This window comes from the organism of the source record quoted next, unplaced genomic scaffold (assembly GCF_019419815.1).
Source record: "Pyrus x bretschneideri cultivar Hongxiangsu unplaced genomic scaffold, Pyrus_bretschneideri_v1 Contig37, whole genome shotgun sequence".
Lineage (NCBI taxonomy): Eukaryota > Viridiplantae > Streptophyta > Magnoliopsida > Rosales > Rosaceae > Pyrus > Pyrus x bretschneideri.
Genome location: NW_025999690.1, coordinates 1,636,963 through 1,657,929, shown reverse-complemented (window position 1 = coordinate 1,657,929; position 20,967 = coordinate 1,636,963). Strand labels below are relative to the sequence as shown.

The 20,967-nt window shown below is 35.4% G+C and overlaps 1 protein-coding gene and 1 pseudogene across 1 annotated transcript; one reads left to right on the top strand and one right to left on the bottom strand.

Moving 5' to 3' along the window:
* The first annotated feature begins 6,269 nt into the window (after window positions 1–6,269).
* LOC103937154 (V-type proton ATPase catalytic subunit A) lies at window positions 6,270–11,678 on the top strand. The gene is made up of 20 exons (XM_009347066.3): window positions 6,270–6,470; window positions 6,987–7,113; window positions 7,265–7,320; window positions 7,406–7,462; window positions 7,680–7,791; window positions 7,888–7,925; window positions 8,051–8,152; window positions 8,384–8,440; window positions 8,542–8,613; window positions 8,687–8,788; window positions 8,873–8,935; window positions 9,017–9,149; window positions 9,461–9,567; window positions 9,751–9,945; window positions 10,048–10,134; window positions 10,234–10,338; window positions 10,564–10,661; window positions 10,788–10,866; window positions 11,107–11,195; window positions 11,275–11,678. The coding sequence occupies exons 1-20, from the start codon at window positions 6,393–6,395 to the stop codon at window positions 11,387–11,389; spliced, it is 1,872 nt and encodes a 623-aa protein (XP_009345341.1). The 5' UTR covers window positions 6,270–6,392; the 3' UTR covers window positions 11,390–11,678.
* A 5,948-nt stretch (window positions 11,679–17,626) lies between these two features.
* Window positions 17,627–20,967, bottom strand: LOC103937155 (annotated as a pseudogene).

Here is a 20,967-nt window from a genome sequence, read left to right as displayed (position 1 = left end):
ACTTGACAGCAAGCTTTGTGTTGTTAAATTCATATTTATACTGATTCTGGAGTGCAGTTCTTTATAAGATTTGTAAACACAAAACCCTAGCCAGTAGCCGTCCACCCATTTACTCCCATTTCATGTTCTTTGACTTCTCAGCCTCCTCTCTCCCACCGTCAAGAATCTCTCTCTCCCACCATTGAATTCTTGTAGCTGAAATGATTTCTTCTTTGAACACTCGAATGTCTACAACTGTAAACAATTTATACAAGGATTTGCAACAATCTGTTCATCATTTTCTGGTGGGTCACCGCCGCGATGCCTGTTTCAAGAAGTTTAGGTTCGAAAACGATGCTCTCGTTGTATCGATTTCATCGATTTTGTTCCCAATCTTGTAAATTTGTTTAATTTGTGATTGAGTGATTGGGTTCTGAATTGTTACCCTCTTCTCCATAACCCGTAGCAACCCTCCCTTCACCAAAGATCCCCAATCTCTCTTATTTATTTGTCGATTTATGGGTTTTTATGCTGCATCTGTTTTGCTTTTCTTGCTTTTCTTGATTGTGCATGGTAGTAGAAGGGTGAAATGGTAGATGTCTGCTGTAATGCATAATTCAAATTTCTTGAATGTAATTTGATTCACTTGGAAATTAAGAAATACAAGGATTGTTGTTTAATTACTGATGAGCAGCTTAAATCTCATTTGTTTCCCGATGGTGCACTTAAATTTCTTGATTGGTTTAGATGTAATTTGTCAACAACCAGTTGCATATGTTTGTTTTTAAGGTATCTTATTAAGTGCATTTGAGGACAGATTGAAGAATGTTTTCAATTTTTTTGGCAATTCGGAAATCTTTTTGCTATTGAAGAAGAAGACGAAGAACAAACGAATAAAACATTAAAAAAAAAAAAAAAAAAAAACGGAACTAAAAAAGCTGAACCATTTCGAACCAAACCCAGCCCTAGTTTTCAATATATTATAGTACTTTATGACTTATATATCACTCTAAGATGCAATTTATATCTGAATACAATTATTTATTTTTTAAAGTATAAGTAGACAATTATTTATATATGCTATAAGATTTAATGAAAAAAAAAAAACAGCTTAGATCCTCACCTAGACGCGTAGACTAGGTTCATACCCACCACCTGATTAGCGCCTAACGGTTTTTTAGAACCATGCCCTTATGGGATACATTTTCTTCTCGTGGATAGATTACTTCTTGTGGGTACATTTGACCTCACGGGTACATTTTTTGGTATAAGGGTACATATTTTTTCATAAGAAATCAAAATTTGTTTCAAAATTCAAATCCAAATTCAAGAGACCATGCAGATGCCACAATTTGTAATATAATTGCACGGTTACCATATCAATTTACCAATATGCTAGGGTAAGGGAATGGCTAATTAAGATTTTGAAATAAATAAAGTGCAATTGCTTATATATAAATAAATATATATATATATATGTATGTATTAATACTAATGATGATGTGTACAAAGTTAAAAGATTTTAATTAAAAACTGAAAATTAATAAGCTTTCATTTAAAAAAGCATTAGTGGTTCATTAGTGGTTAAGGACCGCATTGATAGTCAGGATGACAACAATTTGGTTTAGAGACGGAAATGCTATATTCATTCCCATACCCACTGGTTAACAGATTCCTCATTGGTTAACGGTTACATTCATCTTCATTAATACAAAAAAAAAAAAATCGTTCAATTGACACATTATAACCTTTATATGCATCAACTCCTTGGCTCTCAAACTCTTGAATATAAATGATAAACTTGGAGTCTTTGATGTATAAAACAAAGGGATCAATAAAAATTAAAGCATTAAATTCAAAACATTGATGATGTTGGCTAATCTTTCTATAAACACTATTGAATTTTCATTGATTTTAAAACCTTCGGGGTCTCCCACAAATGCAACTTTCTAATTCCCAGGGCTAATCTCTCTCTCTCTCTCTCTCTCTCTCTCTCTCTCTCTCTCTCTCTCTCTCTATATATATATATATATATGTGTGTGTGTGTGTGTGTGTGTGTATATATGTAATGTATATAATAAAATATGTATTGTATTCTAAAAAAAAATACATTACATTATATAATAAAATATATATTATTCTCTCTCTCTCTCTCTCTCTCTCTCTATATATATATATATGTGTGTGTGTGTATGTGTGTGTATATGTAATGTATATAATAAAATATGTATTGTATTCTAAAAAAAAATACATTACATTATATAATAAAATATATATTATTAGGGACGGACTCGGGGACATATACGGATTTGGACCATTGTAACCATCGATGATACCGTAATCGAAAATATTCACGGTTTTTTCCCATATCCGAAATATACCCGAACTTTCAATCCTAAATTCTCTCTATTTGGGTGGTTATCTACATATATCAGATTTAATGGGTTAAATTGTCATCTCCACTTATAGACTTTAAATTTAGGGTGAACTGCCAATTTAATCCTTGAATTATTACTTGAGTGAAAATTAAGTCTCCAAACTATTTTTTTCAGATTTAATGGGTTAAATTGTCATCCCTATTTATAGACTTTAAATTTAGGGTGAACTGCCAATTTAGTCCTTGAATTATTACTTGAGTGAAAATTAAGTCTCCAAACTATTTTTTTTTTTTTCCAGAAAAATCAGCCCTTGAATCATACAAATATTCAATTACATTCTTCATATTAGATTCAAAGCTACTATAATCAATTTGGGTCAACTTAAGTCATGTTACTTGCATGCTATATACATTGGATAATAGATTGGTAATTTTTCATAAATAAATCGTGTATGAAGTTAACTTTGAAGGGTAAATTAGATGTTAGATTTGCAATCTATGTGAAAATGTTAATGGCCTATAGGCGAGAAATGATGGTAGTATACTTTAAAGTGTGTCAAGTGACTTAAGTTGACAAAAAATTAGATAAAATAGCTTTGAATATAATAATATGAATGAAATTAGTAATTTTTAATAAATTAAGGGACTTCTTTACTAAAAAAAATCATTCAAAAATCTAATTTTTACTGAGATGATAATTCAAGTTACATTGTATGACAAAAGCTTATTATTAGATATAATACAACATAGAAAATAGAGATAGGAGGTTATGAGTGATTAGATGGAAAATGATCATTGTCGGACCCTTTTCCTAGGGATCTCGTGATCTCACCCATTCATCGTACATTGTTCAGTCATAAATCATTTCAAAATTTAAAATTAAATATGAATAGTATCCAACAAAAACTAACTGCATGATATACAATAAACGGATGAGATCATAAGATCTCTTGTATCCCTAAAAAAAATGATCCGGCGAGGATCCTTCTCCTGAGTAGATGTGATAATCACCCCTCATGTGTAATGTGCTCACTCAGTGGACCAATTAACAAGACTATCCTCACTAACACTGTCACATACTCTACAGAAATCTGAACAATGCTTTGTTTAATTGAATTTAGCGGTATATACATAATACAAAAATAAATGATAATAAAGATGATAAGGACAAATAGGACATGGACTAGCATGTGCCACCTCACTTCCTTTCCCTACTTGCCTTCTTCACTGTCTTTGTCCTTTTCCACTCTTGCACACCACACCACACCACACCACACCTAGATCACAAATCTAACTAAATAAAATCAAAATATACTTTTATTTTTTATTTTTTTGAATAAACGACTAAATGGATGGGAAAAAATAAAAATATTTAAATATACAAAAATAAAAGAATCATTCTGACATGGAATCGGAAACCATATTAAAAAAAAAAAATGGTAAGAAGATCTTCTATTTAAATTAAAGTTTGTAAAATATTATAACAAGATTGTTGATAGTTAAATTATTAGTTACGTGTTAATTAATATATTTATATTCTACTAGTGTTACAACATATAGTTTACAAAGTTAATCTAAAAATTTAGTTTATCAATCATTACCTGAGTAGATGTGATAATCACCCCTCATGTTATTCATTCGACTCTACTAATTCCACTCCTTTAAGATAGTGTCATAACCATTACACTATGTTTTGATAAATATAAACTTGAAATTTAGATAAAAGTTAGAATTTATAAATTAATATACACCAATTCACTTGTTTGAATTTAAAAACATAAAAATTTAGAATTTCAGCGGGGAAAAAAACTTGAAATTTGGGATCTCCAATTTCCAAGTTTAAATTTCATGTAAATAGGTGTCATTTTCCTAATTCTATGATCTTTCCTTTGTTCTTTAGGTTAACCCAACAAAAAAATTCATAAATTCTAAAAATTGAAATCTCGTCATTTCAATTTCCGTCATATTAAAATTCCTTAGTAATCTTATATTTTTCATCCAAACATAGTGTATATTTTCTTATAATAAAGAGAACACATAATCATTTGATCTAACAATATTTATCTTTGACATTATTAGAAGAGCGCTTTAAATTCAAGTGCAATGAATGATAATTGATAAAATAAAAAATAGGACAAATGAGGAGAAAATAAATGTTTTCTCCTTTCAATTCAGTTATGTTTTTGTGTTACCATTTGGTCTATCAAACAAAATGAAATAAGGAGAACTTGGATGTAAATAAAATATTACTAAAAAAATTCTATAATACACCAATATATTATATTGGACGAGATTTATATGTCAAAATTTAAGGAACCCCAGTTTAATTGTTTATGCATTTAATACAACGACATATTGTACAAATTTACAAAAATGTGGCGATAAACCCACGCACTTATTTCACCGCCCACCTTTTTGAATGAAAATTTTAATGATATATTTATCCTCTTGTAAAATGACATCTAAAACCTAAGCAAAAATAATAAAAATTAAAAACAAATCAATCTGTATCCATAGACAATCTTTTCGTCTAGTTTATTCATATATACTAGCATATGAGCACACATAAAGTGCGTGAGAAAATTTTTTATTTTTGTTTTTGAAATAGAAGTAGAGAGGAAGAGAGTGATAGAGAATGTGAGAGTGTGAAATTTTTTTTTTAAATTTTAACTTTAATTTTTAATTAGAGATATGTTAGGATTACATGTAAGTAAGGTTTTGAAAAAAAAAAGTAAAATTTGGTTGTGTGAAATTACATTTCTACCCTATATTTCTTATTCATGTTTTGTTTTAATTAGAGGGTTAAACTGGTAATTTCATAGAATTTAGATTGACAATGAATGTTTTATTAATTAGTAGAGAAAATCATTTACAACTTTTAATATTTATTTTTTGAAAAATAGAAAAACGAAATGGTGAAGGAATTTAAATCGATGAGACTTTTGGGGCGTTTGGTCGCGAATGTGTGAATTTGGAAAATGGCATAAAGTTTGGGTTACGGGATTTGGAAGGGGAGGTGATTTTTAATTTGGGATCTTAGAAAGGATAAGGAAAGACAACAAAGATCTGGGAAGAAATGGGGATGCTTTTAGGCCCTCTTTGATGAGCTGGGTGAAGTTGAGTTTTAGGAATATTATTCGATTGATAAGGACATGTAAAACAAAGCTTGTAAACTATGTACGAGGATAGGTTAGGTAATCATTCTATTGTGGATTCATAACTCATCATTATGTCCAGTCTTGTCCATCTCACATTTTGACATAACAAATAAATGACTTAACTTAAATTCATTTTAATTGGTCACAACCTACCCTAATCAGCCCACCAAGAAAAGGCAAGGAAGTGGCAATCGGGTTGGCGATATGGCCAGTGAACAAAATTTGAAATACCATTAGACCGTAATACTAAATGTCAATTATCTGCTTTACTTTTCATAGGAGGTGTGATAATAAAGCGTGTAGAAAATTAAGAAAAAAAGGATGAGCCTAGCAGCACTCATTTTAAATTTATCTGGCTCATATTGCACGTATTAACCCAAGTAAAAACAAACGCATGGAACATGTAGAGTTAATACTGGTCAGGCAAAGATATGGTAAGAGTCCAGCGACAGTACACATCCAAAAAAAAAAAAAAAAAAAAAAAAAAACCCGAAAAAAACCAACCGAAACAACTTTCGCCGAAGCATCACTCACCAGGCACGTGGCAAAGCACCGTTGGTTATTCTTGAACACACCACTCAACCAACTTTCGCCAGGTCATCAGTTATCCTTCGAATCGTAGGATCCCCATTACGTGTCGGATTCTACCAGCCACATGCCGCTAAATATAATACAATCGCCCGCAGCGGATCCCACTCGTTGCTCTCTCTGCCAATTATACCAATCGCATAATAACAGTCCGTGTCATCTGAAAGCTTTCCCTCTCTATCTTCCTGCTCTCTCTCTCTCAACCTTCTCTGCAATTCGGTCGGAACCCTAAGGTTTTGGTCGATCTTTGAGACTCAGATCTCGAAATATCCACCCGATCCGCGCCCAAAATGCCGGCGGTGTACGGTGCCCGATTGACCACATTTGAGGACTCCGAGAAGGAGAGCGAGTATGGCTACGTCCGCAAGGTTCGTTCCACTTCCACACTCGATTTGAATGGATCAGATTCATCCAATTCGATATTAAATTCGATCTGTTTTGTTTGTGTTGTTGCTGATTGAATTTTGAAGTGATTGGATCAGTGCCCTGTTTCTGTGAATTTTGTGATTATTCAGATTTGATGGTTAATTGAAAACATTTAGTTGGGTTTAATTGATTCAAGTAGTGGAATTTATGTGTTACTGTGATCAATATGTTTACTTGATCGATGAATTTTGCTGATATGATTTGCATTGCCCCAAAATTGAGTGATTGATTAATTGGTGGGGAAAAAAAATGCTAAAGTTTAATTTGTTCAGTGATCTTTGTTGCTGGAGCAGCAAAATTTGAGTACTTTTCAGCTGCTTTAATTGCAAATCACATCAATCTTCGCTTTTTTGGGTTTGTCGATATGATTCATGTACAAAAAAGGTTTGGTCAAAAGTTTTTTTTTTTGTGTATGCGTATTGGTGGCTAATTGGATGTGGAAAATATATAATTGATAGGTCTCTGGACCAGTCGTGGTTGCCGATGGCATGGCTGGAGCTGCTATGTATGAACTAGTTCGTGTTGGACATGATAATTTGATCGGTGAAATTATTCGGTTAGAAGGAGATTCTGCCACAATACAAGGTTATTTGTTATTTCTTGTTCTTTTTTTTTTTTTTTTTTTTTTTTGCAGTCATATCTATTCATATTTGGCTTCCCTCATTTCAGAGAAGTAAATAATCAGCTAATTTACGTTTGGATTTGGTATAACCATAAGTTTTTCTGTCCATTTCAGTTTATGAGGAAACAGCTGGGTTGATGGTGAACGATCCGGTTCTACGTACTCGCAAGGTGGGTTTGACGTCTTGTTTTACCCTCTTGTTTTTTCTGTTGTTTCAACTGCATCAGCTAATATTTTTTTATGTTGGTGTTTCAGCCTTTATCAGTGGAGTTGGGACCTGGGATATTGGGAAATATTTTTGATGGAATCCAGGTTTGTTTATATTACTTTGCAGCTATCCCTTTTTCTATATTGTTTTACGAACTAATCTAATTCCATTTGTACTTCGTATTATATTTAATCAACACAAAACCTCAAAAGTTTTGAGAAAATTATCTTAGATTGGAGCAATTTTCTATGCTTACTCGCTTCTTTTCTTATTCTCTCTCTTTTTTTTTTTTAATGATTTATTATTTTTATATCATGACAGAGGCCCTTGAAAACTATTGCTAAGATATCTGGTGATGTCTATATCCCACGTGGTGTATCTGTCCCAGCTCTTGACAAAGATATACTTTGGGAGTTTCAGCCAAAAAAAATAGGTAACCTAAATCAAATTGATGTATAGCTATTTATCAGAAAGAAAAAATTGTTTTTATTATGGCTTGATTTTGAAAATTTTAAACTGTGGGTGGCAGGTGAAGGTGATCATCTTACCGGTGGAGACTTGTATGCTGTAAGTTCTGTAGCATTGAACTCTTGGTTTGTGAAAAAATTTCTGAAATATATTGTACTACTCAAGTATGATCATTTTCGTTAAGTTGCATCTTAGTTTGGGCATGTGTATCTTTTGCATTGCAGACTGTCTTCGAAAATAGTCTGATGGAGCACCGAGTTGCACTTCCTCCTGATGCTATGGGAAAAGTTACTTATGTCGCACCACCTGGTCAATATTCATTGAAGGTTTGATTATGACTTTTAATTTACTATTTGGTATCCATTTCTCTGGTCATCATTGTAACTAAAATTTACTATAATTCTATGAACGTGGTTTCTTTAGTAAGTTATGAGTATGTTTATACATTTGCATTTATATGCATGATACAGGTTTGTCTTTATAGAGCAAGCACTACTTGAGTCATGAATGGATTTTCTTGAACGGTGTGAGTTGACTCTTCCTGTATGCATTTGCAGGATACTGTATTAGAGCTTGAGTTTCAAGGACAAAAAAAGAAATTTACTATGCTTCAGGTCTGTATAGTTTGCTCTTTGGTTTGAGCTTTCAGAGTATTCATGCTTGCCACTATGATCATTATTGTAAACTGTATTTAAGTTGTTTTACATAATTGCAGACTTGGCCTGTACGTACACCTAGGCCTGTTGCATCAAAGCTTGCTGCTGATACCCCTCTACTCACTGGGCAGGTAGATTATATTTTTGCTTTATAGATTCTTCTATCTTTTGGGATTACTGGTTCCTGACCATTTTTTTTATCAGCGCGTTCTTGATGCCCTTTTTCCCTCTGTTCTTGGTGGGACTTGTGCCATTCCTGGGGCTTTTGGTTGTGGAAAAACAGTTATTAGTCAAGCTCTTTCAAAGGTAAAAACATGTCATTATTTATTAAAGACTTCCTATAGTTATTTATACACTGGAACTCATAGTAGATGTTTTTCGTGTCTGCAGTACTCGAACTCAGACACTGTGGTTTATGTTGGTTGTGGAGAACGTGGAAATGAAATGGCAGAGGTATGTATTCTATAATCAGATCATTTGTTACGCTTTTTGAGTGTCTTGGATTTGATCAATTGAAACTAATCAATGATCCAGGTGCTTATGGATTTCCCTCAACTGACAATGACTTTGCCCGATGGTCGTGAAGAATCTGTCATGAAGCGCACAACACTTGTGGCCAACACTTCTAACATGCCTGTGGCTGCTCGTGAAGCTTCAATCTACACTGGTAAACCTTTTAAGCTATGTCTCACTAAGGTTTCACCGATCTATTAAAAACTTTCGGGTGCAAGAGGATGATATGCTATTTTTATAGTCCACTTCACCACCTTTGATGGTCCATTACATATGCCTGGAAAAGTATAGACATAGCTATGGCTCAAATAGGAATTGGACTCTTCCATTGAATTTTTCTGGAAAGTTTACTTATATTTGGGTAACTTCCTTGCTGATGTTACTGGTCTTGTGTGGTGAACTGAGTCAAATATTATTTTGGGAAGTGTGTTCATATTCTTTACCTTTTGTCTTTGAAATTTTCAGGAATCACTATTGCTGAATACTTCAGAGATATGGGCTACAATGTCAGCATGATGGCAGATTCAACATCTCGATGGGCCGAGGCATTGCGTGAGATTTCTGGGCGGCTGGTAATTCTCTCTTATAATTTATTTTTATGCAGGATGCGTTTTTATTGGTTTGGACTCTCACTTTTTAACACACATGGCATATTTTAATCACAAACTACTTTGGAAGTTTTGCTTTTTTCTTTTTTCATAAATGAAATATAACATTCATCCCTTTAATGGCATTTCTCTTGCTTTTATATACAGGCTGAAATGCCTGCAGATAGTGGATACCCTGCTTATTTGGCAGCACGTTTAGCATCATTTTACGAACGGGCGGGTAAAGTAAAATGTCTTGGTGGGCCAGAGCGTAATGGCAGTGTGACAATTGTTGGTGCTGTTTCTCCTCCAGGAGGAGATTTCTCAGACCCTGTGACATCTGCAACACTTAGCATTGTTCAGGTATAATTTGCAATCTCATTTTTATGCATGACATTCCAAATAAGAGACTTCGTGTTGATGCCTTCTATGATTCTCACCAATGGGAGTTTATCTTTTTTCCAGGTTTTCTGGGGTCTGGATAAAAAACTTGCTCAGAGGAAGCATTTCCCCTCTGTGAACTGGCTTATTTCCTACTCAAAGTACTCAACAGTATGTTCATAGACTGTTACCCCTTTTCTTGTTGGCCTTTTCTTGCTGGTATCATTAATTGAGCGGTATTAATTGTTCATTCCTTTTTGTTGGTCACAGGCATTAGAGTCTTTCTATGATCAATTTGATCCTGATTTTATCAACATCAGGACAAAGGCACGTGAGGTTTTGCAGCGAGAAGATGATCTCAATGAAATTGTCCAAGTACGTCTTTATTTCTTGTTATATGGATTAGGTTCTCCAATCCCAAAAACAGAAACCATTTCATTTGTTAGTATGATAAGTCCTATAAAACGTGTAAATTTCAAGAGTAGGGGGACATTTTAGGCTTTGTAATATCAGATCGATATTTGGTTTGAAAGATCTCCAAGGTTTAGCTGATATATGGATGGTTGGATAGTCCTAAACTGATATCTGTGGTTAAATCAGCTTGTTGGAAAGGATGCTTTGGCTGAAGGAGATAAGATCACCTTAGAGACTGCAAAGCTCTTGAGGGAGGATTATCTTGCACAGAACGCATTTACTCCGTGAGTTCCAGCTCTATAATCCTCTCTTTGAACTATATCTGTTTTAATTATTCATATGTTCCGTTTAGTTTTTGGTTGGGCCTGGTAAGCTTACTCATCTGTTACATGTTTTTCGTGGGTGGACAGATATGACAAGTTCTGCCCATTCTACAAGTCCGTCTGGATGATGCGGAATATCATCCATTACTTTAATCTGGCCAATCAGGTGAACTATTTGCCATTTATTTACCTTTCCTGTTATGACCTACCATTTCTGCGTTAGCAATATCTTTGGGATGTCTAAAGAATTTGTCTCTAGGTTGATAAAAAAATTTGTTTTCAACTTTTTACCGCAACTAAGCTTTCTGTCATACATTTATAACTTCTGAGTTCACCTTGGAGTGGCTAATTGAATCAGCAATGGTCGTCGGCCCTTTACTGATTTTATGTGGTGCTCAATATGCAGGCTGTAGAGAGAGCTGCTGGCATGGATGGTCAAAAGATAAGTTACAGCCTAATCAAGCACCGTTTGGGAGATCTCTTTTACCGCCTAGTGTAAGTAATTTCATAATGCTGAACAACAGGAAACGTTTCAAATCTTATTGGTCTTAAACCTCTTACCTGTTACATGCAGGTCTCAAAAGTTTGAGGATCCGGCTGAGGGGGAAGAAGCTCTTGTGGCAAAATTTAAGAAGCTACACGAGGACCTCACAAGTGGTTTCCGTGCTCTTGAGGATGAAACCCGGTGATTGAACATCTCAAAACAAAGAGTTTAAGGTTATTCGAGTGGCTATTATAAATCGAAAGGTCCGTGGATTTGTTTTTGTTGTGCACGAAGAACGACAGTGTTAGGGTTTTTTATGCCACTCTGGCCTTGCTCATGTGGCACTTGCTCTAGTTGGAATGTGTAGCTATAGTTTCAGTGATTATAATCCTGTCATATCCTTGGGGTTTTTACCCAGAATAAGAGACTAAATGCCATTCCTTATTTGTGTAGTTAAACAATAAGGTATTTGTATCATTTCGAGTTTTCGTTTCCGTGGACAGTTTCACTTCTCTCTTAAGAATCTTCATTTTTATGAATCGCTTAGTTGACAAAATGGTCATTCTCGAGAGACGGGCTACCCGAAAGCAGTTTACTTTGAGCCAAGTAATGACATTGAGATGGCCGCACGAACGTTTAGAGGAGCAAGTGGAATTCAGAAGACCCTAAAGACGGAAATCAAGGTTCAAATTACGTTTCTTTTTCTTCTTCGTTCCAGCAGCGGCTTTCACATCCAGAGCCTTTCCCTTCATATTCAGCTTCCCACCAACGACGTTCTCATAGGACGACATGTTGGTGTCTATAAGATGAAAGAACACAAAGTTATGCACGTAAACACGAGAGCAATGAACGAAAACAGTAAGCATCCGCGGCAGAGAGCATTCATAAGTATCAAACTGTCCCAGTCTCCCAATCTCCCAAAGACAAGGGAAAAAGAAAGTATACATTAACGTTCCTACGACGAAATATGAAATTATTTATTGACCTAAAACAAATTTCCTACATAATCAAAAGCTCAATTGAACTCAGAAAAACCTTTTTCCAGGTTAAAGATTGTACATGAAGAGTGTACAGCAGACAACCCCAAGATTAAAGATTGTACCTGAAGAGTGTTTTATTCCAAGTTTTACGATTAAACCATCCAACCGCCAACGGAATGGGATTGGTTCGGATTCGACTTCTCCGATTTCTGGGTTTTTGATCTTATATTTTAAGCCCGCTTTCAAATAGACCGGCCATTTATAACCAAGACCCAATGTTTCAATTTTTAAGCAACTTGAATGGACGATATATGTTCATTCTTAAGTAACGTTCTGTTTCAATAATATAATGTCATATAGATAAAAATTCACACATTACTTTTATACTGTTGGACTGAAGATGTCAAGCTGGTAGTGACATGTAAGTACACTTTTTGGGCAGGCCTTTGGTTCTCTTAAGCATTATGATGATTTTAATTCCAAGAGACACTGGTTATGTTAGTTGGTTAAGGTGGCGTGTTAGTTTTTTTGGACTTGTGTTTTGATTCTCTTTTCGTAGGTAGTTTGGAATCTCTTGTATCATAAATTTTCTTTATTAATGCTAGGAAAGTGACTTGCATGGATCAAGTACACTACCACAGTGGCGTCTTGTGCCAATACTACAATGTCATGTGAAGAAACACTTCCACAAATAGTCGTGTTATTAACACAAGATACCATTATGACAATATACTTGTGTCATGTAAATCCTACGATACAAAGTTATTCTTACTGTGTTGGTTTTTTTTTTTTTTTTTTTTTTTTTTATAAATGGGATGAACTAGGATCTATGTTTCCCTTTTTATTAGAACTTTATGGTGCTTTTAAGTTTCTCCTGATGAATTGAGACTTGACGTACGTTTCCCTTTTCAAGGTGTTTTGTTTTCTCTTTTAGCTGGGATTCCTGCTTCAAGTAGATTTATTTTGTTACTATATAAACATGCATGCGTTTGAGATGCATGCAATTGCATACAGTCGTTAAATCTTCAGACGCTTGTATTCACTGACCTCTTCTCTCTCTCACACAGAAAAAAGCATGAGTAGTAATCGCCAGACGCTTCAGTATCACCAGAAGCTTCAGTATGTTGGTTTCAAGGTGGAGTTTACTAGTGGTTGTTCATGCATGGGATGTTGGAAGAAGCTGCTGAAAGTGGTGAATTCTGATGGCGTGCTTAACAAATATCCATTCAGAGAGGTAGGGAAGTTGGTTCTGGGCGTGACGGACGACTTCGATCCACAGAAACTCGTCGCGGAGCTTAAAACTTTACACCAAGTCAAGACGATAGAGCTATGGAATCAAAAGGATTCAACAAACAGTCAAGTCGAACTCAACAACGAACTCAAGATCATGGGTGGTGGTGAGACTAGTAAAAGTGGTGGCAGAAAAGGAGGTGGTGGGTTGTTAGGATGGCTTAGTAGAAGAATATGTAAACAAATAATGGGTTGCACCGCTAATGCTAACAAAATTAAACCGGTGCTTGTAAGAAGTAGAACTGAAAGATGGGGTGGTAGCAACAATGGTGTTGTGATTGGTGACGACGATGAAAACGAAAGCGAACATGTTGGTGGACATGAAATTAATCGAGCGCCGCTGCGAAGAAGTAGAAGCGAAAGACAGGGTGGTGGCGATGATAGGGATGTGCAACGAATGCGTCATATAGGTCGAGTGGGGAAGACGGAACAAACGGAGCAAACGGAGCGGATGCACAAGATGTCGCAAGAGTTGGAGGAATCTGACGAGGAACCTGAAGTTAGCCTAGTGCATAGAAGTAGAACTAAAAGGCAGTGTGGCAACGATGCTAGTGTGATTGCTGACGATGGGAAGAAAGGCAAACGTGACAAGGACCGCGAAATTAGCCACAGAACTAGCAGAAGTAGGACTAAAAGGAGGGGTGGCGACGATGGTGTTCTGATTGGTGATGACGGAAACAAAGGAAAACATGTTGAGGAGCATGGAGTTAACCAAGTGCTTAGCAGAAGTAGAAGTAAAAGACGAGTTGGTAACAACGGTACTGTGACCGATGATGATGGAAACCAGGGAAAGCATGATAGAAAACATGAGATTGATGTCGTCAATCATAGAAAAGATAACAAAATAAGCAATGACAGAAGAGAAAGGAAAAAGAGCAGTGGTGGTGGCAATGCTAGGCATATACATCAAATGACGACGCAAAAGGGCCAGACGGAGCAGACGTGGCAGACGGCGACGGGCAGGGAGCCGATGGAAAAGATGGACTCAATGTGGCAAGTGTTTGAAGACCAGGATCAGCAGAGCTCAAACTGGAGTCATGTGTACTAACAGTACATGCCCATGTATTAGATGGCATCGCATTCACAACCAGCAATATTTCATTTTTTTTACTTTTTATGAAGGCTTAGACGGTATTAGCTTCTCAGAGTAGGATGACCCTCAAGCTCGAAAGCGAAGGGTCCTACACTTACTGGGAGATCACAACCAGCAATTGATCTTTCTTTTGTGTGTCTTGTAATATTCTTGTCTTTTAAGACTACTCATGTTTTGTTTTCCTGTCAAACTCATATTTTTGTTTTAGCTAGTATTAATGAGAATCATGCCTTCTTAAAATTTTCTATGAATCGTTGCAGAAAGTATATGAAATTGTTTATGGTTTTAGTAGGGTCTATATTTTTTGAATTATGTCTTATTAAGGATGAAAATAAACTAAACATGTAAATAATGTTTATAGCTAAAGCAATTAAGAGTGCTTACCCTGTACTCGAGATTTTGTATTCGGTTTCATCTTTGTCTGCATTACTCCTTTATGAAATTGTGATCAATATTTGTGGAAATTTGTAATTTGCAAACCACCGAGACAAATTGAGAAGTTGCTTCAACTTTTTGATGACATCAAAAGTTCTCTCTTCTCCTCCCAACTACTCTCTCTTGTTTCTTATTAATCTAAATCAGATGCACAACCATACCGTTTTCCTGGTCTCTCTTGTTTCATACCAAGTTCGTGCAGAATATAGACCTTTGTAATGATCCCGATCGATTCAGGGAGGACGGGTTGGGAGAGAAGAATATCGATTGGTGGGGAGATGGTTTCTGTAGCTTTACTTGCTCATCCGAGATGCTCTTGGCTCCTCGCATATATACTATTTAATAAGAGAGAAATAAATCAAACGAGCTTTCAGAACTTCATCAAAATCTAAAAACTGCTATCAAACGAGATCTAAAGAGAGACTGAAAAATGAAAAGAGAATAAAACGGTAGTTACTTGGAAAGGAAGGCAGGGTCAAGCTGCCAGATATCATTCTAATACCACTCACCTTATCTAGTTCTTTCTGTCAAAATTTTCATAGGGTTTCGAAAACTCGGATATCTAAGGAACACTCAAAACTCCACCAAAATTTCGATAAGCTTTCCTTTCGTATAGCATACAAGTTTAGCCAAGCCAGCGTTGGAATCCTGGCTTCACTGCTGAATTTGAGATTATAGGTCTGTTTCTCCAGCTGCTTGTTTAATGTCTCACAGGACAGAAGTCCATGAAGGATTAGGGAGCAAGAGAAAGCGCAACCAGGCTACAAAAGAAAAAGAAGGGGGGAAACCATGTCACTTTCAAACACGTACATTAACAAAATGGAATCGCTGGCTATCTGGTTGCCCGATTCACCAACATTAAACACAAGACGACTATAGTTTCGTTAATTTTTCCCTTTGCAATTTAAGTTACTTTCAATTTTTCCTGATGATATTGGATTTTGTATTATTTCCTTTCAGGGTGTTGTGTTTTCGTCCTCAAGAATCCTCTCTCAACCGGAGTAATATATTATGTTTACCATATAAAGAATTGTTGACATGTATTTGATAAATTCGTATTTTACGATCACCAAAACTTTATTTCATTGCTCTCAAGTTGAATTTCATCTGTTCTTGCAATACTTGTAGGCTAAAAGTAAGCGACGTGCCGAAGCAAATCGATGGCGTGAATAATTTTGAGATAGATGCAGCTACAGACAAGTTGGATGTGCTAACAGCAGACAACGTCGTACCTTATGAGGACTAATAAGCACTTAGTCACAACCACTCTTCATGACTGAATATCTTACGGTAACGGCATCCCTCTAAGACTGAAAATTTTAGCATCTTCCTCTTTCTCAATGATACTCATAGTCATGCCATTCCATCTGTGCCCGCAGTTTTAGGGACAAAAATGATACTATTTACAATGTTATTTCCCAAGGGATACTATTTACAGTACTTACTAAATGTATAGACTTGACCAAATAATCAATTACACCCTAACATCCAATTAGGGTGTAAGAATTGAATAGTTCGGTGTAGTCCGATTTGATTCGTGTTTTGGTTTTGAATTTCAGTTCCAATTGCCCAAACTCAACGGTATCCTAAAAGTGGACGGTGACTTGACTAGCATCATATCTGGATTCTTTATGATAAAATAATAAGAGAGATTTAGATAAAATATTATTATAGTCTAGTAGTATTTCTCTTCACTGGTAAGCGAGGTGGTTTTAGATTCGATTTTCGCTAAAGGCGAATTTGAATCATATTATTGCTAACCCATTGTGAGACTTCGCTTACTCCCCCTTAGAGCTTTAGCATAAATAATATTGTTTGTTAAAAAAAATTAATATTATAATTGAAAGTGAACTAGGTATTTGAGTCATTTTACGTATAGAAAGTTGGATACAATGATCATTAAGAAGTTGAATTTTTTAAGGGTGTTCAACGATAAAAATTGGGTGTAAAAAGAAGTTTCCTACTAATTTAATATCAAACTCATCATTGAAGATATTTAAACTTAAAACTTTATACTTACAAGCTGAAAAAAATAACACTAAAATGCAATACTAAATGTTTGATCGTATTTTAATTTTTGAAATGGTAGTTATGACCCATAGCAATTAATCATGCAATTAATGAATACGCGAGGACCTGCTCGAAATTGCATGACTTTTGTGGCCTAAGGAAACACCGCATGACTTAGCGTTGCTTAACATTGCATGGCTTTAGTCTTTAAAGCTAATGAGCTAAAATCAAGAATAAAAAACTCATTAAGTGAACCAAATAGGCATGGATAAGGTGTTCTTCTAGCAATATTCAAGATGATCTTCCAAATATTCATAAGCCATACTAATTGAGAAGTTGGAGAAAACCTGAGAGGCCAGCAGTTAATTCGATGAAGAGCAAGGAGATATACATTAACGAGGAAAATTTTCCCAAAAGAATTATTGACAAAATAAGAAAGATTTTATTTGTCCAAAAATTTAGCCTGCCTTGCCACAAGAATGTTAAATGGATTATAAGCATATATAGTTGATAACTATCATTTACAACCTAAAACAATATAGCAATATAAGAAATGGTAGAAAACAAACATTAAATTTGCCATTACCCAATCATGTACTTGATCACAAGGTATAATCTATAAGATTAGAAATCATAAGGAAAACAAATGTTGAGTTAATAGTAGTCTCACATAGCAATCTCTAACAAAAAAGTTGAAAATAAAAATGTAAACGCATCTTTGAACCAGTATCAATTCTTCCTCAACAAAAAAGTTCCAGTTTTTCTTGCAAAAACACACACAACCTAGTGCTCGGTTTTCCAAACATTACAACCAAATGGTGCTGCTGCTGGTGTTGGTGGCCAAAGCACTGAAAACTGGAATTCGTCCATTAAAAGTCCAACTAAACAACCCTGCAAATTAACTAAACTAATTACAGCCATTTTACCTAAACATAAATAGAACAGTTACACAAACCCTACAATCAAAGGTCTAATTTTCAACTAAATAAAACAAACCCATAAATAATTTCAGTGTCATCCAAAATCACAAATACACAAATCTAAAATAGAGACTTTAAAGAGCTATTTGAAATTAATATCATGTATGATTCTAAATTTCTAATTATAATGGAAATGAAATAGAAAATTTATTCATTTAAACACTGCATGAACAACACAACACCATCACGCCACAAATTCCAATTGCAATGATACATGCTTGATCACACAAACTTTTTGTTCAGCAATCTGTTTACGAAACAAGGCATGGTACATTTTCAAACAAGCTCCCCTTTTCGGAAAAAAATGAAAACAAACAAACTTCTCTTCTATTTGTTAGATTATTATTCTGTTAAAATCTATTTTGTGTTCCTAATAAGTAATAATTGAAACAATAAGTGAAAGCCATACAAGAATTACCTTTAGCATGCTAGATGAAATGCCATTTAAACTGTCAATTCCAAGAGAAGACATTGAAGAGGCAAATCTTAACCACTATAAATTTCAAGCCATTGAAGCAGCCACATCATAAACGTCTTCAGAGCCAGATGTCTCCACAGATTGATCAGTTTCTGAAGTAACGTCTGAAAATGCAATGAGGCCATCATCTACTTTCATGCCTTCGGCAACTTCATCAGAAAGTAATTCTTGCACTACCTTGGAAGATATCAAACCCAAACTTCTCATCTCAATCCATAGTTCAATAACTGAATTAGAACGATATGGTCTACAAAGGAATTTTGATAATCTCAAGAAAGTGTTGGAGCTCAGTTCTACTTTTGCTTCTATCATCTCTTAACCATATTAAGATCTCTTTCTTTAACAAAACCAGAAACCATTACATTGTATGTATGTACAGTAAGAGCCAAGCTGACCTCCTTCATCTGGCGATAGAGTGACCAAGCCTCTCCAGCTCTACCACCCATAAAGAGCACTATAATGGCAACTGTGTATGATGCAGCATCAAGTGTGTAGCCCTGTTCAACTACTTTTCTAAACACTTTAATGGCCGCATTAAATTTACGGACCTTTATAAGCCCATCCATGACCACAGTATGAATATAAGCATCCTGTCCAGGGAAACTCTGGAGAATCCCATGATACGCATCAACTGCTTCGTCAACTCTTCTTGCCTTGCATAACCCATCTACTAATCCAACAAAAGTATACTTATCTGGGGTAAGGCCTTTATCAAGCATATCATTATAAAACTTTACAGCAAGAGACGGAAACCCGGCTTTACAGAAATAACAGAGGAGTGAGTTACATAGCAATAAGTCAGCTTCTATGTCAAGTCCACAAACCAACTTGGGTAACATATCAAACCTCCTAGACAAACACAAGGTGGATAATAATGACGAGACAGTAAAAGAATCAGGAGCCAAGTTCCGTGATCGCATGCTAACGAAAACATCAATGGCATCATCACACCTCCCAGCAATTTGGCAAAGGAGTCTATTAACACATTACAAAGAACGAGGTCAGGGGCATATCCCTTAGATTCAATAATATTTAGAATATTGAATGCTTCACTAACCATATTAGATTTTAAAAATCCCCTGATTAAAGTCGTGTATGTTACAATACTAGGAGAAGAACCAGTCTCAATCATCTTCTCCAATAACTTACCAGCCACATCAAGTCTCTGCAACCGACAGAACCCATTCATCAACATACTCCACACAGTTACAGACACAGCGATACCCAAAGTAATCAATAGACCCAAAACTTGATGCGCCTCCACTATTTTACCCATTTTGCATAAACAGCTCAAAATCATCTCAAATGTCTCCACTTTTGGGTGATATCCCCATCGCAACATCATTCCAAACACATCTCCAATGTGATATAAATCATTGAGATTACATAAATTACACAGTGCAATGTTAAAAGTAAAAAATTTTGGCCTTCAGGTCTATTTCAGAAACTTAATAGCTAAATCCACATGCCCAATTTTGAACAACGCATCAATGATTATGTTCCGAGCAAATGTGTTTGGAGTAAAGCCATAAGTACCCATTAGCTCAATAGCCTCAAAGACCATTGTATACATTTCGCCACGCCAATAAATCCTCAACAACAGCAAAAATGTTTGAGATTTTACAACACACCCCATGCTCTCTACTTCCCTAATAACCAATTTAATGGTTCTGTATTGGTGCATCACGTGCTTGATCACACCAACCATGTGATCAATCACAATCTTATTGTGAAAAAAATTATGTTATCCAGCACACCACAAGAAGAATCTCAGTGCAATCAAATCAGAAGGGCAGTTCAATAAAGTGGAATGCACAACTTGATGATTGAGTTTACTTCTTTGTCGGTCAAAAACTTTCGGGAAATTTTCCCGGGTTTTGTTAGTTGGACACATCTTTGGTGATGAAAAGTGGCAGATTGGCAACATGCGTAGTGCTCTGATGATTTGGGTTGGCCCTCTGTGTAGAAAACAATACCTAAATCTCCATACCATTTCCATGAAAGTTCAACTTTTCCTGCAATGCAATGCAATCCAATCCTAGGCACCAAAAGAGCCCTAGAGTATTGGCATTTACGTTTCAAGTGATAAGACTGATATCTGACCAGAACGGTTCCTAAGTTTTAGCAGATACAGACACATAAAGGGAAAAATAAAAAAAAGTACTTACTTTCATCTGCTTAGCATTCATAAACCCTGGATTACTGCAGCATGCATGAATGAATTAGCTGAAGAATAAAAACCCATTTGGCCTTTGGGATTTGGGAACCAACCCACCACTCGTACAATAAATAGTGAATAAAATAAACCCATCACATTTAACATGGAAGCAGCAGCCGCAACATATAATCAAAAGCAGACAAGTACCTGAGTAGGAGAGTGCTCCGACTGGAGATACAAAATGGAGGTGTGGAGAAAAACAATTAACAAATGGGAAGAAGAAGAAGACGACCAACAGAAAATTGGTTGGGCTTTTTCTTTGGGGGCTCAAAATATATAGCTACAAGAAACTAATTTGG